Source organism: Anopheles coluzzii, chromosome 2 (assembly GCF_943734685.1).
Source record: "Anopheles coluzzii chromosome 2, AcolN3, whole genome shotgun sequence".
Taxonomy (NCBI): Eukaryota; Metazoa; Arthropoda; class Insecta; order Diptera; family Culicidae; genus Anopheles; species Anopheles coluzzii.
Window position 1 is genome coordinate 45,501,525 of NC_064670.1, and position 17,977 is coordinate 45,519,501.

The window sequence follows — 17,977 nt, forward strand, 5'->3', positions numbered from 1 at the left end:
TTGGTATGTGTGCTTTATTGACAATTGTAGAGTGTAAGTCAGTTCGTGCAGTAATTTAGATCATTAAAGCATCTTTGCAACAGAGCATTTTAAGAAATGCAACTTGAATACAAGTAAGTTTTTTTATTATCACCGTATCTTCGTCTTATTATCATTGGTGTAATGACATCTACGGGGTCATGTCAGTCTATACAGGCTTTCGAGACTTATTACAGGCAGTACTACGCAGCCGAATAGTCAGTCCTTGTTACGGGGGACGGTCCATACGAAGCTTAAACCCACGACGGGCATGTTGCTAAGTCGTGCGAATGGACAACTCTACCACGGAACCACTGTATACATCCATGACAAATTGACTATATCCTCTATGGCTCAATATACATTAGTGCTGCAAACAACGATACAAACATCTTACAAATGTTTGCATAAAATGCTTACATTTACATTTGATCCCCATTAAGTCTTTTGAATAATATATTGCTTTATACTCAATCATTTGTTATGAACAGTTTTGCTGCACACGTTGTTCCTCTCTGTGTCGAGAGAATTGTTTTGCCTTACTTCATGATTGCATGATTTCATGCAATGTTTCGATATAATTTTCTGGCAATCCTGCCTTAATGTCCGTAATTAGAATACTGTATTTTTTAACTTTATTTTGAAGTAAAATGGTCTCCAAACTCACTCCAAAACTTTAAAGATTTCGGAACTAATCTTGAAGGCAAACTTTCACATTGTTGAAACAAATGTTGAACCGAACCACATGATGATGAAAGCTTTCGTCGTCACTCGAGCGATCTGCTCCATCGAGTGTGTTGGACAACACTGTCAAGCCTATTGTTGTGCGGAATATAGTAATTTAGAAGCTTAAGTAAATATTGATTACACATTGGACCATCAAAAATCAGTTTCGGGCTGGTTGCAATAGTCTCATTGCCAACTGTAACTGAACTTGTTCAGCAAAAGTACCATAACCACCATTTGATCTACACTGACGGATCAGTACAAAACGGTTTTACTGGTTGTGGAATCTACTCCAGCATCGACTATAGCGCCATCCAGCTACCAGACCATACCTCAATCTTCACCGCAGAAGCAATAGCCCTGGTTATTACAGCTGACGAAGGCCTATGCAGAGACAAACCCAACGTGATCTTTACCGACCGTGCAAGTGTCCTTCAAGCACTTGTATCTGGAACCACCCGTAGCCCGAACATCCAACAACTCTGAAATATACCAAATTCACCCCAAGTCACATTCTGCTGGATTCTTGGTCACACAGGTCATTCAGGGAAAGGAAATGGCAGACTGACTAATCAACGCAGGACGTAATAAGTCGGCCAACCTATGTCATAACACTCTTCCATGCTGTGACTTCATTCGCCTTAGCAAAACCATTATCGTCAATAGCTGGAATGTTTATTGGATTAGCAGCAGCCGCTCTTTCTTGAAAACCATCAAGACCACAACACCACCATGGAGAAACCATCCATCACACCAAGACCAGAGAATTCTATCACGACTTGGGATTGGACATACCCAACTCACCCACACCTTTTTATTGCATAAATCTAGCCCACCACTATGCAGTTTCTGTGGCGTCGACATCACCGTCCGCCACATCTCAACTGAATGCCATGGATATACTGCGGATATATGCATCACCCGCCAAGCGGACCACTACATCGACACCATCGTCCTACCAGACAGCGATTGCCTGCGGAAACTTTTAAAATTCCTTCGTATCCTTTGAAAAGCACTCTGGCGCGGTCCCGTGGTGCAGTCATCAACTCGTACGACGCAACAACATGCTCGTCATGGGTTCATACCTAGAATGGACGGACCGTCTCCTTGTAGAAAGGATTGACTTTAGAAAGTACGACGTTTCGCAAAATAGAAGAAGTCGAAGATAGAGAACTCTAACCAAAACGACATTTATAATAGCTTTTTTTTAATAAAATCAACGGGTAGCTTTAAGTAAACCGAGACTACCGTAACGTAAATGCAAGCTGCAAATGACTTGCAAAAAAGAATGTTAGATTTTTAGTATATAATTAATTCATCGATTTAAAAGAGGCGAATGAGGCCCATCGGCTCTAAGTCTCTATAAAAAGCAAAATAACTAATTGAATAGGCAACAACTAACTTGTCTGTCATAAGCATCTAATGGTCTTGGCTATATGTGACTTCCTGGTTTGCCTATAGCAGTAGTATCAGCCTTTCTTATTTCTGCACCTCTGCGGCATCGCTCCATTTCCGGAATGTCTAGAATTCATAGACTCGGTGGAATCAGTGGCCCTCTGCCCGATGTTTGGAGAGATCCGGATTTGGGGACGGATGGTCCCATCACCGAAAACCTCTGACAAAGGATTGATATTTGATATTTACTTATTGAAATAAACGGGCAGCAAGAGGTTCCCTTGAAGCGGGATTACACAAAAGTATACAAAACGATAAACAAACTTAAACGCAATAATTCTACACAAATATAGAGCTGGTTGCACGGCACAAATAGAGTTCATCAACGCGGCGCGCGATACGGCGGGTTGGTGCCGAGCACATTTGCAAAAAGGGAACAGAGTTGCCAGAGCGTGTTCGGCGATCCTCTACGTCAAGCATCGACCTTGCACGGAGTTTTCACGATAGGACATATATGTTGATTCCGGAGAGAAGCGCCAGCGATTCAACACGGTTGTCCAGCAGTCCCGCGACAAACAACCTTTGGGTGTTGCAATTGCGTTGCTTCAGCGTCCCACTTTAGCGTAGTTCATTCAGATTCCCCAGTAGCGCAAAGCAAACCGCGTCAACTTGCATTGGAAATGAGTTGCAGAGTGCAGACTTTTGAACACGCATCCAGGAGATGGCGTGACACATCACCACGGTCCTGCAGCTGCGCTGGGGAGAGAATGAAGCCGCGATGAAGCCTCTAGAGAAATGACAGCCATCGCCGAGCACATGCAGGAAGACCAGGCAGCAGCACGACGAGCACGTATACGTGAACTAATTCGACTAATAAAAAATCCTGTGGATTATAAAAAAAAGTCCTGCTGATTGAAGGCTCGGTCTACGCAAGATTTGTTAAGTCGTACGATTTCACGTCTTGTTTAAGGGGTCTTACACAGAAGAATACAATTTACATCGAATCATTTAGGGATTTAATGTTTCCATGTTGATTGATATAATTCTAACGTTTCGTTTTTTATATTATTTAAAAGTATAATATTATTTTCATAAATATTTTTCGTTCTTTCACACTCTCGTGTAAACCTTACAATATAGATTACACCAGTACATCTGCTCAAGCATCCTCCGTGCTAGGGATGCTCTCCGGTTCGATCATATCTGTACTGATCTCACCGAGATCCTTTTCCTGCTCCATCAGTTCGTCAATGTACTTATCCGCCTCAGCATCTCCCGTCGTCTTTTCTTCCTGTTCCACCGCTTCATCACCAGCCTGGGGAGCTGGCTCCGATTCCGCTTCGCTCTGGAGCCGTTTGGCCGCTTCCTCTTCCTGTCGCTTTTTCTGTTCCGCCTCGAATGTGGCGAAAAACTGTTCCTCCTCTGCCCTACGCGCTTCCTCGGCCTGGCGAGCCTCTTCCACCACTCGTTCCTCTTCAGCCTTCTTTTCCGCCGCCTCTCGCTCCCGCTGCAAATGCTTCTCGTACTGATCTTCGGTGGCCCGTAGCTTTAGCTCCCGTTCGCGCGTTTCTTCCGCTACGCTCGGTACGAGATAGCAGTTTGATTCCCTGAAGGTAAACAACAAACCAATGATTGCAGCGATCAGTACAAATAGCATAGCCGTTCGAAAATGTGCACTGGTCACGTTGCGTTACACGAATCCTTGCCAAGTTCCGCATGCCTCGCAGAGTAGCGATACTTACTTGTAGACCACCTTCTTGCGATCGTTCCACGGCCACACACCATTCCATTTGTCAGGCTGTAATGGAGAGAAAAGCACCAGAGCTTTGTTAATTCAGTTCCAAATACAGAACAAGACAGAACAGTGTTGGTTTATTCTCACATTGCGGTTGGCACGAAGACGTGACTCCCAATCGAGCATAGATCGGTCGGCTTCATTTACTGAGGAAAAGAAACCATCTTTATCAACGGGTGGGGTAGTGACTATCCTTGCGAGATGTAGGTGGACACGGGATGGGATAGGACATAGACAGGATGAAGTTCATGGGCGGACAGAGAATGGGGGCTGAGGGTTGGATTGGTCGACTTAAATCGTCGTAAACGGTCTGCGTCAGAGTCGCCCTGTCGAATTGGCTTCGTACTATGACCATGGTAGATGCAGGGCGCGACCTGTTGTGATATACTTACAAGGTTTAAACCAGTAGTCCACCGTCATCTCATCTTCACTGTCTTCGTCCACATCGCTGCAAGCAAAAAAAAACAAGGAAAAGGGTCACACACTGCTTCACTTTGCACTACATTGGGCGCTTGATTATTGTTTGTTCGTACCCGCTGACGAATATTTTCACCGTGCGTCCCGATTCCGCGATCAGCTCCTGTGCCTGCGCGAGCGTCAGCTTATCCGCATTGGCGTCATTGATTTTGGTGATGATGTCGTTCACTCGGATGCCGGCCCGTCGGGCCAACCCCTCACGCTTGACCGAAATCACTGTCAGTGGTTCGAACTGATCGATGCCACCGGTCACCTCGAAGCCCCAAAGATTGTCCACAAATGACATAACGCGGCGGTCGAGCTCGGTCGTTCCCGAAACACGCACATGATACTCGCAGTTCTTGAACGACTCTATCGGCGGCAGCGCCATCTCCATCGCATCCACTTGCACGTCCATTGTTGCTGGTTTGCTGCGGGTTGCTGGGGGGTGGGTATGTAGGAAAAGGCGTACTCCAAACTGCCGAGGTGCTGCGGGAATTGAGAGCAGAAAATGCACTAGTTGCGCTTGGTGCTTTGTTCGGCCACTACCGCTCGAATGAGTTAGGTACGGTTAGTGCCTTCGTAATGCTTCATTAAATTATCTTCCCCTCAATGTCACCAGCAAAAAAGCCCGAGCCACACGCTTCGCGTTACCGATCGTGGCTACGGAAAACGATGCGAAAAAAGCAACTCGTACGACGTGCAGTGATCGTTGGCAAACGTTATCTAACACAGGTCCTGAGGAAGCGGAACACCCCTCTCGCCGCTGTAGAGACCGGGAACGAATGTCAACGGCAGCAAAGGAAGCGAGGGTGTCTGTCAAGTCATCAAAGTATTTTTAATCTATTTCCGATTCATCAATCTCGCGTTCACGATCAAACGATTGTTTCGATGCTACCGTTTGGCTATTATTAGAGGTACACTTCCCATGCCGTCGAGTGCAACTGGCAGGTTTATTTAACATAATGCTCGCCTTTCCGGTACCGTTCTACACCGGTGCGTCGTCGAGCTTTCGATAAGACGATGGTGGCTGTACAGCGCATTTATTAGGATGTTTCCTTCCCATGCTAATGACCGATGGTATCCTTCGCCAAGGCTGCTGGGGGGTAATTAATTGGGGCAACATTGTTTATGTACGGCGCCAACCAGTGCACTGCCCGTGTGGGCCTTCAACTCTGCGTGTTGTTGGGCTTGTCCTCAGACGGGTTGTTTTGAGAGAGGTTAAGATTTATTACACGTGAATCATTGAGACAATAATTGAATCGAATTGAGAGAAAATGCTTGATGTTGGCGAAATTTGTATTATATCAAAATTTTGTATACCCATAGAAGTGGAAAATATTCTTCAATATCTCTAGCTAAAAATATATCAATACTATGTATTTTTGAGTAAAAGCTCATTCCTATTTATTTAGTTGTCAAATCGCCAAATATGTGAATAGTTAAAAGCCTGTTGAGTATTCGAAACATGTTCACTAATTATTGGTAGTTATTTTAATATTTGTTCACGTTCTCCTTTTTTTAATCAGGTGATAAGGTAATAATACGGTTTAATAAGGTTTTGCTTTGAATATCCCAAGTTTTTAAATCATAAGTCTAGAATTATTTTTTAGTTTTCGATGTATTAAAAACGAGTTTTTGGGTTTATACTCTATTTTATATTTTTACATTCATAATGTTGGTCCATTCATCTCAACTTTATACAATGCGTAGTTTGAATACTATTTGTCTTAAGCAGAAAAATCGGTAAATAGGTAAATATTCATGTAATATTCATGTCATGTAATATTTTTGGATATACAGTAAAAAGTGTAGTAAAAAGTTCAAAGTGAGATAACTTTGTTCTAATTTTAAGGTTTAAATAAAGTTGCAAATGCCATATTTTATACATATTAATCTGATTTCAACAAACATTTAGCTTCATTTAGCTTACAGCTAAAAATAACTATATAAACTATGCTATCGAATAAAAAGTACAGTATTAATGCACAAATGATAGATTTCTGACTAATAAAATAAACCGGCTTGTTTCCTGCTTTTTTACGAAATGTGCGCAAATTCAATTAATTTTCTCACGTTACAAGATGCCAAATCAAGCACTGTTATATGACCATCAAAATCTTGGCATTGTCAGCTGCCAATTCTAAGATCAAGAATTTGATACAAACCTTTATTCAAAAAATCGATTCAATGCAGTCATTCTCAAACGATCTATTTTCTTTCGCTCAAAGCTTTCTTTCTGTGCTTTCTTTGTCCCCGCTCTGGCCAACAGCCAACTGTTCACGTGGATGAAACGTCTTCGGTGTATTTTTTTGGCAGTAATGTCCAACGTATTTGTTTGTTTTGCTCTCGAATACTTCGGATAATAATAAACGCTGTACACCGTCGCACGTTAATGGTGTTTTTATTTATTTTTATTGTACTTATTTACATAGAAATACCAGTCTCTAGAGTAATAGTTGATAATGACGTGTTCTATACAATCATGTGATGTAATGAAAACAATGTTTTTGGTCCTAAGCACAAAGCCTATTGCTTAAAATGAACTTTTAGATCTGTGTTTGTTTCAACTCAGCTTCTTATCGTTTGATGCTGTCCTAAGAGGAGCGTAAGATAGGAGCTAATTTACAGTAGCTAGGTCCAATGAAACAAACGAAAGGGGTGTGTATGTAATGATTGAAAAGGATAATTAACCATATGCGATGATGCTGATAGGAAGCTTATTAATACATCATATTGGCTGGGAGGGAAGGATTTAAGAAGGAACGCCAGGGAACGGCAGGGAACGGCAGGGAACGGATATTCTTCGGAGGCTTCCTCAGCAGGGTGATGCACACTGCAGCGCGTGAAGATGGTTGGAAAGTGGTGGCCGGTGGATCGATCGAACAGTTGGATGAGATCCGATAGTAGTTGATGAGGGGGGAGTTGCGAGCAAGCGAGATAGTGCCGAGAAACCGTTCGACAACGACGCGTGTTGTTCGGGGCGAGAGGGCCCGCCGTGCGCAGCAAGAAGATGTTTGCAAAAGGTCAATTATCAATGCCGAATTCAAGCCCACTAACACAAGGGCACAACCCAGGTCGAGGGAGGTCATCGCACACAACGGTAGGGAAGGGAACCGAAAGCTCACGGTATGGTGAGGGAAAGGGGAGGGTAGTGGTTGGGAGGGTGGGAGAGTGCGTTTTCAATTTTGATAAAGGAACACCTTCGACTTGCGGGGTTGGAAAATGGTTTCGTCTTTCATTACCTTTCGCACATCTTCTTCGGCCACTACCATCTCCGGGCGCAGCTCGATGCCACTCTTGGGGGGATCCATATCGTGTACCAGCTTGTAGACGTCGCTGTTCTTGATGAAGCTCAAATCCTTCTCCGGTTTCTGGTACTTGAGGAAGTTTACCCTGCAAGGGGAGCGGACCAGAGAGCATACAAGAAAAGGGCTTCATGTAGAGCGTGGTCGTTTTCAGAACGTAAAATCAAGTGAAGTATGCAACGGATTGATCATGCACATAAGGAGTAAAGTAGTGCGAAAAACAACACGTACAACAAGCTCAACGGTGATCACAAAAACGATTTCAGTTGGAAATGCATAACCAACTGAAATGATACTACTTACTGCGCCCGGAGTAAACTACTTAAAAAGCTCACTCTCGAACTTTTCCACCATAAGTTCGCAGTTGGAAAATTTCTTCGCTTTACTCGTTGTTCTTCGAAAAAGAGAGAGAGAAAGAGAGAGAAAAGCATGTGCACAATGAAGATGATCGAACGCGGATGTAATTGGGGCTTGGGTGACGCATGCATGGAGTTCCCTGCTGACACGTACCTGTACACGTGCGGGGACTTCGCCTTGCCATCGGCCCAGTAGTAGTTCCAGAACTTTACCTAAAACATAGAATGTGCTGTTAGACAAGATGATAACGAGCGCGAAGGGATGAAAGCGGCCATTATTATTATTATTATTAGTAGCGATGCTCAGTGGCTGGCTACACTCACAAAAGCCCATTAGTGACACACACGTTTGGCATACACCACGTTCATTAGTACACACACACAGCGATGCGTAGTAGTGACGTGAGGAACGCACAAATGACATGGGGGAAGTGAACGCCCATATGAGCTGGGTCACAGCGGCGTTTACCTGTCGTCGTAACCCAGATGAGGGCTTTCGTAGAAGTTGCTACAAAAGAAGAAGACACGAAATGAACGATGCGAACACACTCAAGAGGTACTACGCATGATGAGAGAGTATGGTTGGCGAAAACGCCACGGCAGACGACGAACGGTTGTGGGTGGTGCGTGTGATTGCAAGCAGCGGCTGAAAATGGGATAGCATAAGGATAGCAAGGTTTTTTGGAGTGTGACATTTACCCGAGCGTCGTGCCCTGGATCAGTTCCGCCTGGGAGCTGATCACTTCCGCGATGAACTGCTCGTTGAATGCGTCCTTCGCCGTGCGCCACTTGCGCCCGCCAGGCAGGTAGATGGGCCGCTCCTGCGGCGTCAGCGGGCCGAACGCGCTGACTGCCTTCTTCTTCTTTTTGACCACCTGCAGCTTCAGCTCGTCCTGCACCGCGGTGCGGATGTCACCGCCGGCATTATGCTGGCTGGAGCTATCGGAATCCTGTCGGGGAAAGGTCGGGTGGGATGTGTACCACAACCCACATGGCGCCCCCCACATAGCACAACAGGACGGAGGACGGAAACAGAATACAACGCGTGTACAAGAGCGAGAGTGCAACGCAAGAAGAGTTCATCACAGATCGGAGATAAAGTGGTTTACAAAAGATAGAGAGATAGAGAACGATTAGAACGAAACGTGCACGCACAAACAGATACTGCTACCCTCTGGTATGTTGGTTGGGGGTAGCAGAAACTGGTTAACAGAGAGCCACACTCCCTGAAGCTTCCTGCTGAGCAGAGAAGCTCCCAGGAACTACAAAGCCACCACCCGGTTAACGAGGTTTTAGTTCGGTAATACATTTATTGCACTGCTATTAGAACACGTGTTCGAAAAGAGCTTGCGCTCCTGAATTGCGCTTGAGCAGTACTGCTGCGTGGTGTGATCTCGTGTAGGCTGGTGCAGAGGTGTGCTGCCAACTGTTCGTGTCGTTTGTAGTTCGTAGTAAGTGTGGAGGTTTGGTAGTAATACGTCGCTAGAGGAGCATCGGTTACGCTAACACCGGCTGTGGTTCGATGGCCGTCGCTGCCACTCCGCAGGCTTCCAGGGCCTGGGAGATGCGCAGCGGTATCGTCACGTACTCGACCTCTTCCTCCTCGTCGACGTATATGCGGTAGCGCTGGGACACGATGGCCCACTCGATCGTTTGATACTTTGGCTTCTTTCGTGTGTTTGGAGGTGTAGGAGGGATTTGCATTCGATGCAATTTGTTGTTGTTTGTTGTTCGATGTTGTTGGGTCGTAGTAATAGCGACAAGCATTTAAAGGCATTCAGGTGTGTAGTGATGCGCGCAGTTATTCGTGTGTGATCGTAGAATTAGCAAACACAGAACACACAGTGTTTGATTGATTGATTCCCATTTCAACAGAGGTGTGGACCGCCGGAGCAGAGCAGAGCGTAAGGTAAGAAGAAAGAGAAACGTTCCGAAAAAGGTAGAAAAACACGTTGATAAAATATTAAGCCCAAAAAAAAAAAACAACAACAACAAGCGTGGGGTCCTCACGCCCACCTAATGTGGAATGGGAACAGTCAAGCGGTTTGAGGTTATGCGACAACACTCTGTGCGTGTGTTAAGGTTTGCAGCAATGCCGCCGCTACACTGGGTCGCCCGGGGAGTCAACACCACAGTACTGTATGGGGTGAACGCTTGCGCTGATGGCAAGAGCTGCGCCCGGGCGAAGCCCCTGCTCCAACAGGTCACCAAACTAACCTTATCGTTCTGATTGGTCCACTCAATGTCGTGCTCCTTCATCCTTTTCTCTAGCTGCTCAAGCTCCTCCTCTGTGTAGTGGATGTGTTCGCCTTCGTCGACCGATGAGGACTGATCGCCGCTGCCGCTGCTGTCCGCCCTGCTAAACTCAGTCACCTCGAACGTCTCGGACACTTCGGGCACGATGGCCTCCGGTGCCGACTGTTCGGTGCCCTCACCACCCGCACTCGGATCCGCTTCTGCAAGGGTAAGGTTAAACACTTTCACTCAATAACGCGCTTCGACGGAAGTGGCAGAGAAGCAAGCAGATGATTGAAACGACACGGTGGTGGTGTGGTATGATCGTCGGCTGTATGGCACGTGCTGCATGCGCGAGCACTACTAAGGACACCTCGCGTTGGCACCAACGTCCTATTTGTCTTTGTCCTTGTGCACATCGTGCGTCGTTACATCCGTTACAATGTAGCAGGTCGCGGCGAAAGGACAGATGAACCTACAATTGCAACTATATACACACACACAGACACAAGTGCAAAACACACAAAGAGGGAGAGAGAGAAGAGGGAGAAAGCTTATCTGAAAACGAGTATACCTTCCGGTCGGGGTGAGATACTCTTGGACTTCCGTTTCGGTGCGGCCAACACGGCGAGCTGCTCGGTCAGGGCGGCTATCGTGGCCTGGATCGTGTTCGGCAGTGCCGATAGCGCTTCCAGCTGCTTTTGCACATTCTGCAACTGCTCGCGGAACTCCTCCGAGGGTTCCTCCTCGGTCGGGTTGGGTGCCCCGGGCTGCTGTGCCTCCCCTTCACCTGCAGTGGAAGTGCCATTAGCGTTCGTATTGGTTTCCAACTCCTCCTCACCACAGCACCCGACATTATCGTCGAGGCAAGCGTAGGGACAGGGACAACAGGGGCCAACGGGATGTTCGAGGTGGTGGTTACCTGCCATCGGTTCGCCCGGCACGACCGGCTCTTCCACGAGCGTCTTGATCGTTTCCACCTCCACCTCCTGGCGTTCGTTCAGGTACTCGTCGTACATTGGTATCGGTTCCGGTTCCGGCTCGGGTTCCTTAAATTGGGGCGGTAGGTGTGTCGGTGTGTGTGTATGTGGGACGCAATCGAAAAACCAGCTCAGCTCAGCTCACAGTGCAAATCGAGACAGTGCGTCCGTCGGGCGTCGCATGCCGCTTTTAAGCTCACACTTCCGCCTTGCGGGGGTGGCGGACGTGCCGAACAACACTTACCGGTGATTTGGGTGGCTTGTAGTCGGGGGCAATTTTCGGTTTCGGTTGCTTCACAATTCGTACCTGGTAGCGCTCGGTCGGCGGGTTCCGCTCGAGCTTCCGCTCCTCGGGCGTCTTCGGCGGCGGTCGGGACGGCTTCTGCAGGAAGGTGGTCCACTTTTTGTCCTCCTCTTCGCTCTGCACCAGCTCGCTGTTGAGCGTTTTGAAGACTTCGCTCTGCTTAAACACGCCCGCCTTCGGGATCATCTTGTTAAAGTTCACGCTGCAATGGGGAGGTGTAAAGGGTAAAGTTTTTGCGATCGGAGGACGTCCAAGAGTAGCCCAAATCAAATTGATGTCCTTGGTGTGGTGGATGCTCGACGTCCAATTCGACACTTACCCGATCACGTTGTGTTGCTTAAGCACTTCGGCTTCACCCGAGAGGATCTCGGCTATCTGCTCGTCGGTGATCGGTACCTCGGGAATCTGTTCGTCGGGCTGCTGCTGCTGCTGCCTTGGTTCCTCCTTGGCAGGGTGGTGAACTGCCAACGGCGATGGGCTGCCGACATTCGGCGTCCAGAACGGTTTCGGCGAGGTGTTGATGTACTCCACCTCGCCCGAAGGTGTTTTCTCCTTGATGAGCCGTTGGGACGGCGTAACCTCACGTGCCCTGTACCATGTACCATGGGAACATTGGTGGAACGTGGGGAAAACATGTGGTGGTCATTTAACAACTTGCAAGGACCTCGCTGCTGCCCCCCTTCACCCTGGTAGCAATATACTAACCTTAAGATGCCTAGCACGAACTGGTTGCCGGCGCAAGCCAACAGCTGGTGGGCATCGTAATAGGACATGTTGCCCGTCGGTATGTCATTGATGCGCACCACCACATCGCCCATGTGCATGCCAACGTCTTCGGCGATGCTTCCGGGTAGAATCTGTAAAGTGTGCAGACAAACAGCAGGGGATTTTCAGTTGCATCGCATCGCAGTGGAAAATAGAAAGCGTTCGAATGTGAACTAGAGTGTCGTCGGCACACACGGGCGTCACCAGCGAGCTTTGTGTGCTGGTGGTGGTATAGCTGGCATGACATTTCGGCGCTATTTTTATCGACTACCATCAATCGATCACTTCACCCAATCGATTAGCGAATTAAGGAGAACGGTATGCTGAATTTGGGTTTCATGTTATGAGGTTAATTCGTCACGTCTCGAACACATACATGCATACTTCACTTAGCAATGTGACACCTTTATTTGCAACTGATCGTAAGGACCTTATTTTTCGTTATCTAGGAATATACTGTATCGGATTCACTTCTTGTTAGGATGTAAATAACAATCACTCAGTTACTTTGCGGAGAGGATCAATTGGCACGATACGATGTCGATTTTTTTTTCGATTACGCAATATGTTGTCGTGATACATTTTTTTGTATACCATTATTTAAATATCTCATTGTGCAACCTCATATTACTTGCCCAAATGTACATTTTCCCTCAAATATAATGCTTGGAGATTGTCGGAAAAACTAATACATAAAAAAAACACTATTCAAACTCACTTTGACAACCGTTAAGGGAACATCAAAATCAGCTCCACCGACGAGCTTAAAACCGAACGGGGTTGTGTTATCGTAACGCGAGAAGTTTAGATCCAGCACCATTTCGAAGGACTTTTGTGGCTTATGATCGCTCCAAAAACAAATCGTCACTATGTACACACTGGTGGATCACTGTCGTTGCTGTAGAAAATAAGAATCCTTTAACCTCAACCCACGTTGATAAAAAGTTCACTTTCTTCTTCTGTTTCTCGAGAACCGCACCAACCGATCGCTGCAGGTAAAATGTGGCGAAAAGACGAATTGTTGCATCCGCCTGCAAGCGCGTCTTGTGCCCAGATCGCGAAACCCACGAGTGGAAGCTCGTGATTCGCGTTCGGTACTCAATCGATCATATGGTCGGGTATCGGCAACAGCGGCCCCATTAATTGCAGCCACATTCAGTCATCGATGTTTACAATTGGCATCGCTGCGAGACACTTGGCGGTATTGTTCGGAACAACAGGTAGCACGAGATGATGCATTTGTCAGCAATGCTAGTTTAATTTTGGAACTTGCCGCTGCTGGTGCGCACCGCCCTGCACGTGGTTTAGTCTATTCATGTTTTGCAGTGTGGTTTTTGCTCACTTTTTTCTGTGTTGCCGCTTTTAAAACGCAATTAAGTCCAACACGTGCTCGCAAACAACGTTGTTCGTAGCAACAAAAAAACAAAAACAAAAAGTATGAGACAGTGTCGGAAGTCTAACGCATTGCTGCTTCCTTACTGCGATTATAACACTTTTGTTGACTTGGTGTCATACTTCTAACGATTTGCTGAAGTTGGTTACTTGCATCATTGAAAATACATTGCGCCAAACGTGAAGAGAGAAAGATAAACAGCAATAAAGAAAATAAGCATCACCCTAGAAACACATAGAAACACGGAGAGCGTAAATCTAGAGCGTAAGGCGTACCGATTTAATTCAAATTACATACAGGATTAAACTCCGGACATTCAACATGGTTTTTTTTATTGAATTTCTTCAATATCCAGATCCTCATTTTACCCGATGAACTAAAAAGAATTAATTAAAAATGCATCTGCTCTCTAGTGCGTCTCAAAAAACCCCTGTCTGTCAGTTTACCACCGGAGGCATTCTTAGTAGTTTTGCCGACTCCAGTGTAATTTCATTGACAATTCCTATTAATCTAGTCCAGATACATTAAAGTACATAGGAATCCATTGTAGAGGTAGTTTTCAAAGTTAAAACAACAGAGCAACACCCCTTGCTGGTAAAACATGCGGGAACTCGAGCAAACCAGAGAGGCGTACGGACCGACACGAAAGTTTTACCATGCGATGGCAGGACACCGAAACAACGTTGTACCTAAAGTAACCTGCTGTCGCAACAAGGATGGAGATCTGGTTAGAAACTAGCGAGAGGTCCTCTCGCTGTGAGCTTAGTGCTTTGATGAATTATTCAACGACCAGGTTATTGAACAGCTAGAGGTTCCACTAGCAGATAGGGTCATGCTACTGCCACCTAGCATAGAGGAAACACAAAAGGCTTTTCGTGGACATAAAAAATAACAAGGCGCCTGGAACCGACGGAATCGCAGCTGAACTGGTCAAGAATGGAGGTGCACGACTAGAAAACGAGATTCATCAATTTGGAACTGAGGTGTGGGATAGCGAATCAATGCCTTGTGATTGGAATCTCGGCATCATCTACCCCATATACAAGAAGGGAGACAGGTTGGACTGCAATAACTATGGGGGTATTACGGTGTTGAATACCGCCTATAAAATATTCTCCGTGATTCTTCAGGTTCGCCTTGTCCCGCACGTCGAAGAGATAGTCAGAAACTATCAAAGAGGATTTCGAAACGGAAAATCAACCACTGATCAGATCTTCACCATGCGGCAGATCTTGGAGAAGATGGCTGAATACAGAAACGACACATACCATCTCTTCATTGACTTCAAAGCCGCATATGATAGCACTTCTTCTTCTTTTGGCTCAACAACCGATGTCGGTCAAGGCCTGCCTGCCTGTACCCACTTGTGGGCTTGGCTTTCAGTGACTAATTGATTCCCCCCCATAGCAGGATAGTCAGTCCTACGTATGGCGGCGCGGTCTATTTGGGGATTGAACCCATGACGGGCATGTTGTTAAGTCGTACGAGTTGACGACTGTACTACGAGACCGGCTATGATGCTATATGCTATGCTATATGATTGCACTACCAGGGTAAAACTGTACGACGATATGAGCTCATTTGGAATCCCGGCCAAACTGATAAGGCTAGTTAGAATGACTATGACCAACGTCACTTGCCAGGTGAGGGTGGATGGAAAACTCGATCCTTTTGCTACCACCAAGGGTCCAAGGAAGGCCACCTGGCGAGGGTGAAGACTACGGGAACCATATTCTATAAGTCAACCCAGATCCTGGCATACGCTGATGACATAGACATCATTGGTCTGCGGCTCTCCTATGTAGCAGAAGCCTACCAAGGGATCGAGCAGGCGGCAGAGAGCCTCGGATTGCAGATAAACGAGGCAAAGACCAAACTAATGGTGACAACATCAGCGGCCCTACCAATAAATTATCAGAAACTACGTAGGTGTGACGTACAGATAGGTGAACGCACTTTTGAAGTCGTCCCACAATTCACCTATCTTGGGTCAAAGGTCAGCAACGATAACAGCATGGCAGCTGAATTGCGCGCAACGATGCTGGCTGCCAACGGGTCATTCTACAGGCTCAAAAATCAGTGCACCTCAAAGAATCTGTCGCGATGGACGAAGCTGGGTCTATATAGTACCTATATAGTACTGGTACTCACATACGCCTCTGAGACATGGACACTGTCCAAATCTGACGAAACCCTCTTAGTCGCGTTCGAGAGGAAGATGCTCAAAGGATCTTTGGCCCCGTATGTGAGGAAGGACAATGGAGGAGTCGCTATAATGACGAGTTACACGAGATGCACGGCGATCTTAGCGTACAGCGTGTCAAGCTCGCCAGGGTCCGGTGTACTTGCCCTGATGTACTAGAATCTGTAATGATTCAATAATCGTAATGAATCGATGAATCGAGCCACGAAAGCCCTGTATGATGTAAGGGAATCTGGGGCAAAATGTTTATGAGGGGCGTACTAGAATCAATTAAAAATGTAGCAACTCTTCGGTTCTATTCATCTACGCGTACTAGAAAAAAAAACAGCACCCAAACCCCGTTATTTTTAAGACCGTCGTTATGTCGTTCTAGGAGGACACCGACATCCAAAATCAAGTGTCCATACCTTTAAATTCAAGTGTAATTTGAAACATGAGCTCGAAATTGTCCGGAATATGAATCAAAATATCGTTGCAGTTTAATGATATTTTGCAATGTTTCGAGTAAAATTATTGGATATCTTTATTTTTTCTCAAATTTAGAAGATTTCCTTTAGTAAAGGGAGTAAAACAAAGGTTTGGCCAATTAAAATTGAATCAGTAATACAATATTCTCTTCTTCTCTTCTTTTGGCTCAACAACTGTTGTCGGTCAAGAACTGCCTGTACCACTTGTGGGCTTGGTTTTCATTGACTTATTGTTTTCCACTCATGCGGTCAGTGCTACGAATGTTGGCACGGTCCATTGGGGGCTTGAACCCATGACGGGCATGTTGTTAAGTCGTATGAGTTGACGACTGTACCACCAGATCGGCTAAAAAAAATATATCAACAGAAAATATTAATAGGGTAAATGTACCAATAGTGGTGCAATTTGTAGTGGTGCCGATGAGTTTTAATGGATTTAAAGTGTCAGGAACGACAATTTCTGAATATTTTAACATATATCAATTGGAATATGTTTAATCTTCGCAATCACAACCATTTTTACAATGAAATACATCAAATTTACGAAAAAATACATATTTTTGTGACTGCTTCGTTGTACCTATAATGGTGGTATGGTTCCTATAGTCGTCGTATTGTGTTCCTATAGTGGTAGTAAACAAAGATGCATCAAAAACAGTGTATAATATCAATGAAACTTAGTTTTGAAGCTGTTTTCGTATGAATAGCAAGGATTACTGCCATAATATTGGTTTCTTGCGTAATTTGATCGTAAAAAATGTATAAATTTGATCAATTAAACTATTGACAAAAGTACTGCATCACACCTGTCGTCAACCTACACCCGGAAGAGTGTGCTTGATTTGAAGTCAATTTTTCATTCAGCCATATAAGCGAATTTTGGCCTGTTTTTGGTAAATTACTTACATAAAACTCATTTCTGTTGCTTATTTTAGTGAAAACAGTACGACATGTCAAAAATATCCTCGAAAAAATCTAAAACGACCTGTTTTTATTGATTTTATTACTACAACCACTATAGGAACATGCCTGTTTTTTGTACCTATAAGGGCACTATGGTAAAAAAACACTTAAAAATGCATAAACATGGTCAAAAGGCAAATAATTTTAGTAAAACAATAACATTTCATAACAGTTAGGTTGAAAAACTAGTAATTGCGTGGTTATGTGGTCATTTAGAACGTTAACAGAAAAATGAGTTTCGTTATGAAATCCTAAGGATTTTGGAAAAATGTTGACACATTTCACAAAATAATGGATTTTTCGGTCACTAAATAACGGAATGGCCCCATTTAACTTTTAAAACCTTTGTAAAAGGCTAAAGAACATTTCACACTAACGTAAATAACGTAATTTCTTGTAATTTGCCGTATGAACCGCTTTTTAGTGCAATACCACCACTATAGGTACATTTACCCTAGTCAATAATTTCTTAAATTTCCTTAATTCGAAGCAGTAAGGTAAGCCAACTAATAAGGAATTTCCTAATCGTAAAAAAATAACTAAAATAATTTTAAAAAAAAGTTATTTAAAAGAAATAATGTTTTTTATAGAATTGCTCTAAATTCTCTTTCTG

At 45.1% G+C, this 17,977-nt stretch overlaps 2 protein-coding genes across 7 annotated transcripts; both read right to left on the reverse strand.

Moving 5' to 3' along the window:
• Positions 1-3,133: 3,133 nt before the first annotated feature.
• On the reverse strand, positions 3,134-5,035 carry LOC120953475 (uncharacterized). Of its 2 annotated transcripts, none has more exons than XM_040373416.2 (5): positions 4,468-5,035; positions 4,327-4,382; positions 4,022-4,080; positions 3,882-3,937; positions 3,134-3,746 (listed from the first exon to the last, which is right to left on the reverse strand). In XM_040373416.2, exons 1-5 carry the CDS (start codon positions 4,806-4,808, stop codon positions 3,299-3,301), a joined length of 960 nt encoding a protein of 319 aa, XP_040229350.2. In that variant the 5' UTR covers positions 4,809-5,035; the 3' UTR covers positions 3,134-3,298. The 2 variants fall into 2 exon arrangements, with proteins under 2 accessions (XP_040229350.2, XP_040229349.2); XM_040373415.2 differs by having other exon boundaries at positions 4,022-4,098; positions 4,468-5,024.
• A 1,743-nt stretch (positions 5,036-6,778) lies between these two features.
• On the reverse strand, positions 6,779-13,390 carry LOC120951960 (pinin). 5 transcript variants are annotated; one of them, XM_040370986.2, is made up of 11 exons: positions 13,057-13,383; positions 12,279-12,430; positions 11,893-12,162; positions 11,514-11,775; positions 11,212-11,338; positions 10,864-11,079; positions 10,272-10,510; positions 8,754-9,004; positions 8,524-8,562; positions 7,636-7,786; positions 6,779-7,226 (listed from the first exon to the last, which is right to left on the reverse strand). In XM_040370986.2, exons 1-11 carry the CDS (start codon positions 13,156-13,158, stop codon positions 7,209-7,211), a joined length of 1,827 nt encoding a protein of 608 aa, XP_040226920.2. In that variant the 5' UTR covers positions 13,159-13,383; the 3' UTR covers positions 6,779-7,208. The 5 variants fall into 5 exon arrangements, with proteins under 5 accessions (XP_040226920.2, XP_040226919.2, XP_040226924.2 ...); XM_040370985.2 differs by lacking the exon at positions 6,779-7,226 and having other exon boundaries at positions 7,238-7,786; positions 13,057-13,390; XM_040370990.2 differs by lacking the exons at positions 6,779-7,226; positions 8,524-8,562; positions 8,754-9,004 and adding exons at positions 8,002-8,092; positions 8,209-8,267 and having other exon boundaries at positions 7,670-7,786; positions 13,057-13,382.
• Positions 13,391-17,977: the final 4,587 nt, after the last annotated feature.

Excerpts from the sequence above, each read along its gene's own strand:
- LOC120953475 (XM_040373415.2), bottom strand. The coding sequence starts at position 4,808 with ATGGACGTGCAAGTGGATGCGATGGAGATGGCGCTGCCGCCGATAGAG. Across the intron at positions 4,383-4,467 it reads GTGAAAATATTCGTCAGCGG|CGATGTGGACGAAGACAGTG; the intron begins GTACGAACAAAC and ends TTTTGCTTGCAG. Across the intron at positions 3,938-4,021 it reads GTCTTCGTGCCAACCGCAAT|CCTGACAAATGGAATGGTGT; the intron begins GTGAGAATAAAC and ends TCTCCATTACAG.
- LOC120951960 (XM_040370985.2), bottom strand. The coding sequence starts at position 13,158 with ATGGTGCTGGATCTAAACTTCTCGCGTTACGATAACACAACCCCGTTC. Across the intron at positions 11,776-11,892 it reads AAGCAACACAACGTGATCGG|CGTGAACTTTAACAAGATGA; the intron begins GTAAGTGTCGAA and ends TCCCCATTGCAG. Across the intron at positions 10,511-10,863 it reads TATCTCACCCCGACCGGAAG|AAGCGGATCCGAGTGCGGGT; the intron begins GTATACTCGTTT and ends TTACCCTTGCAG.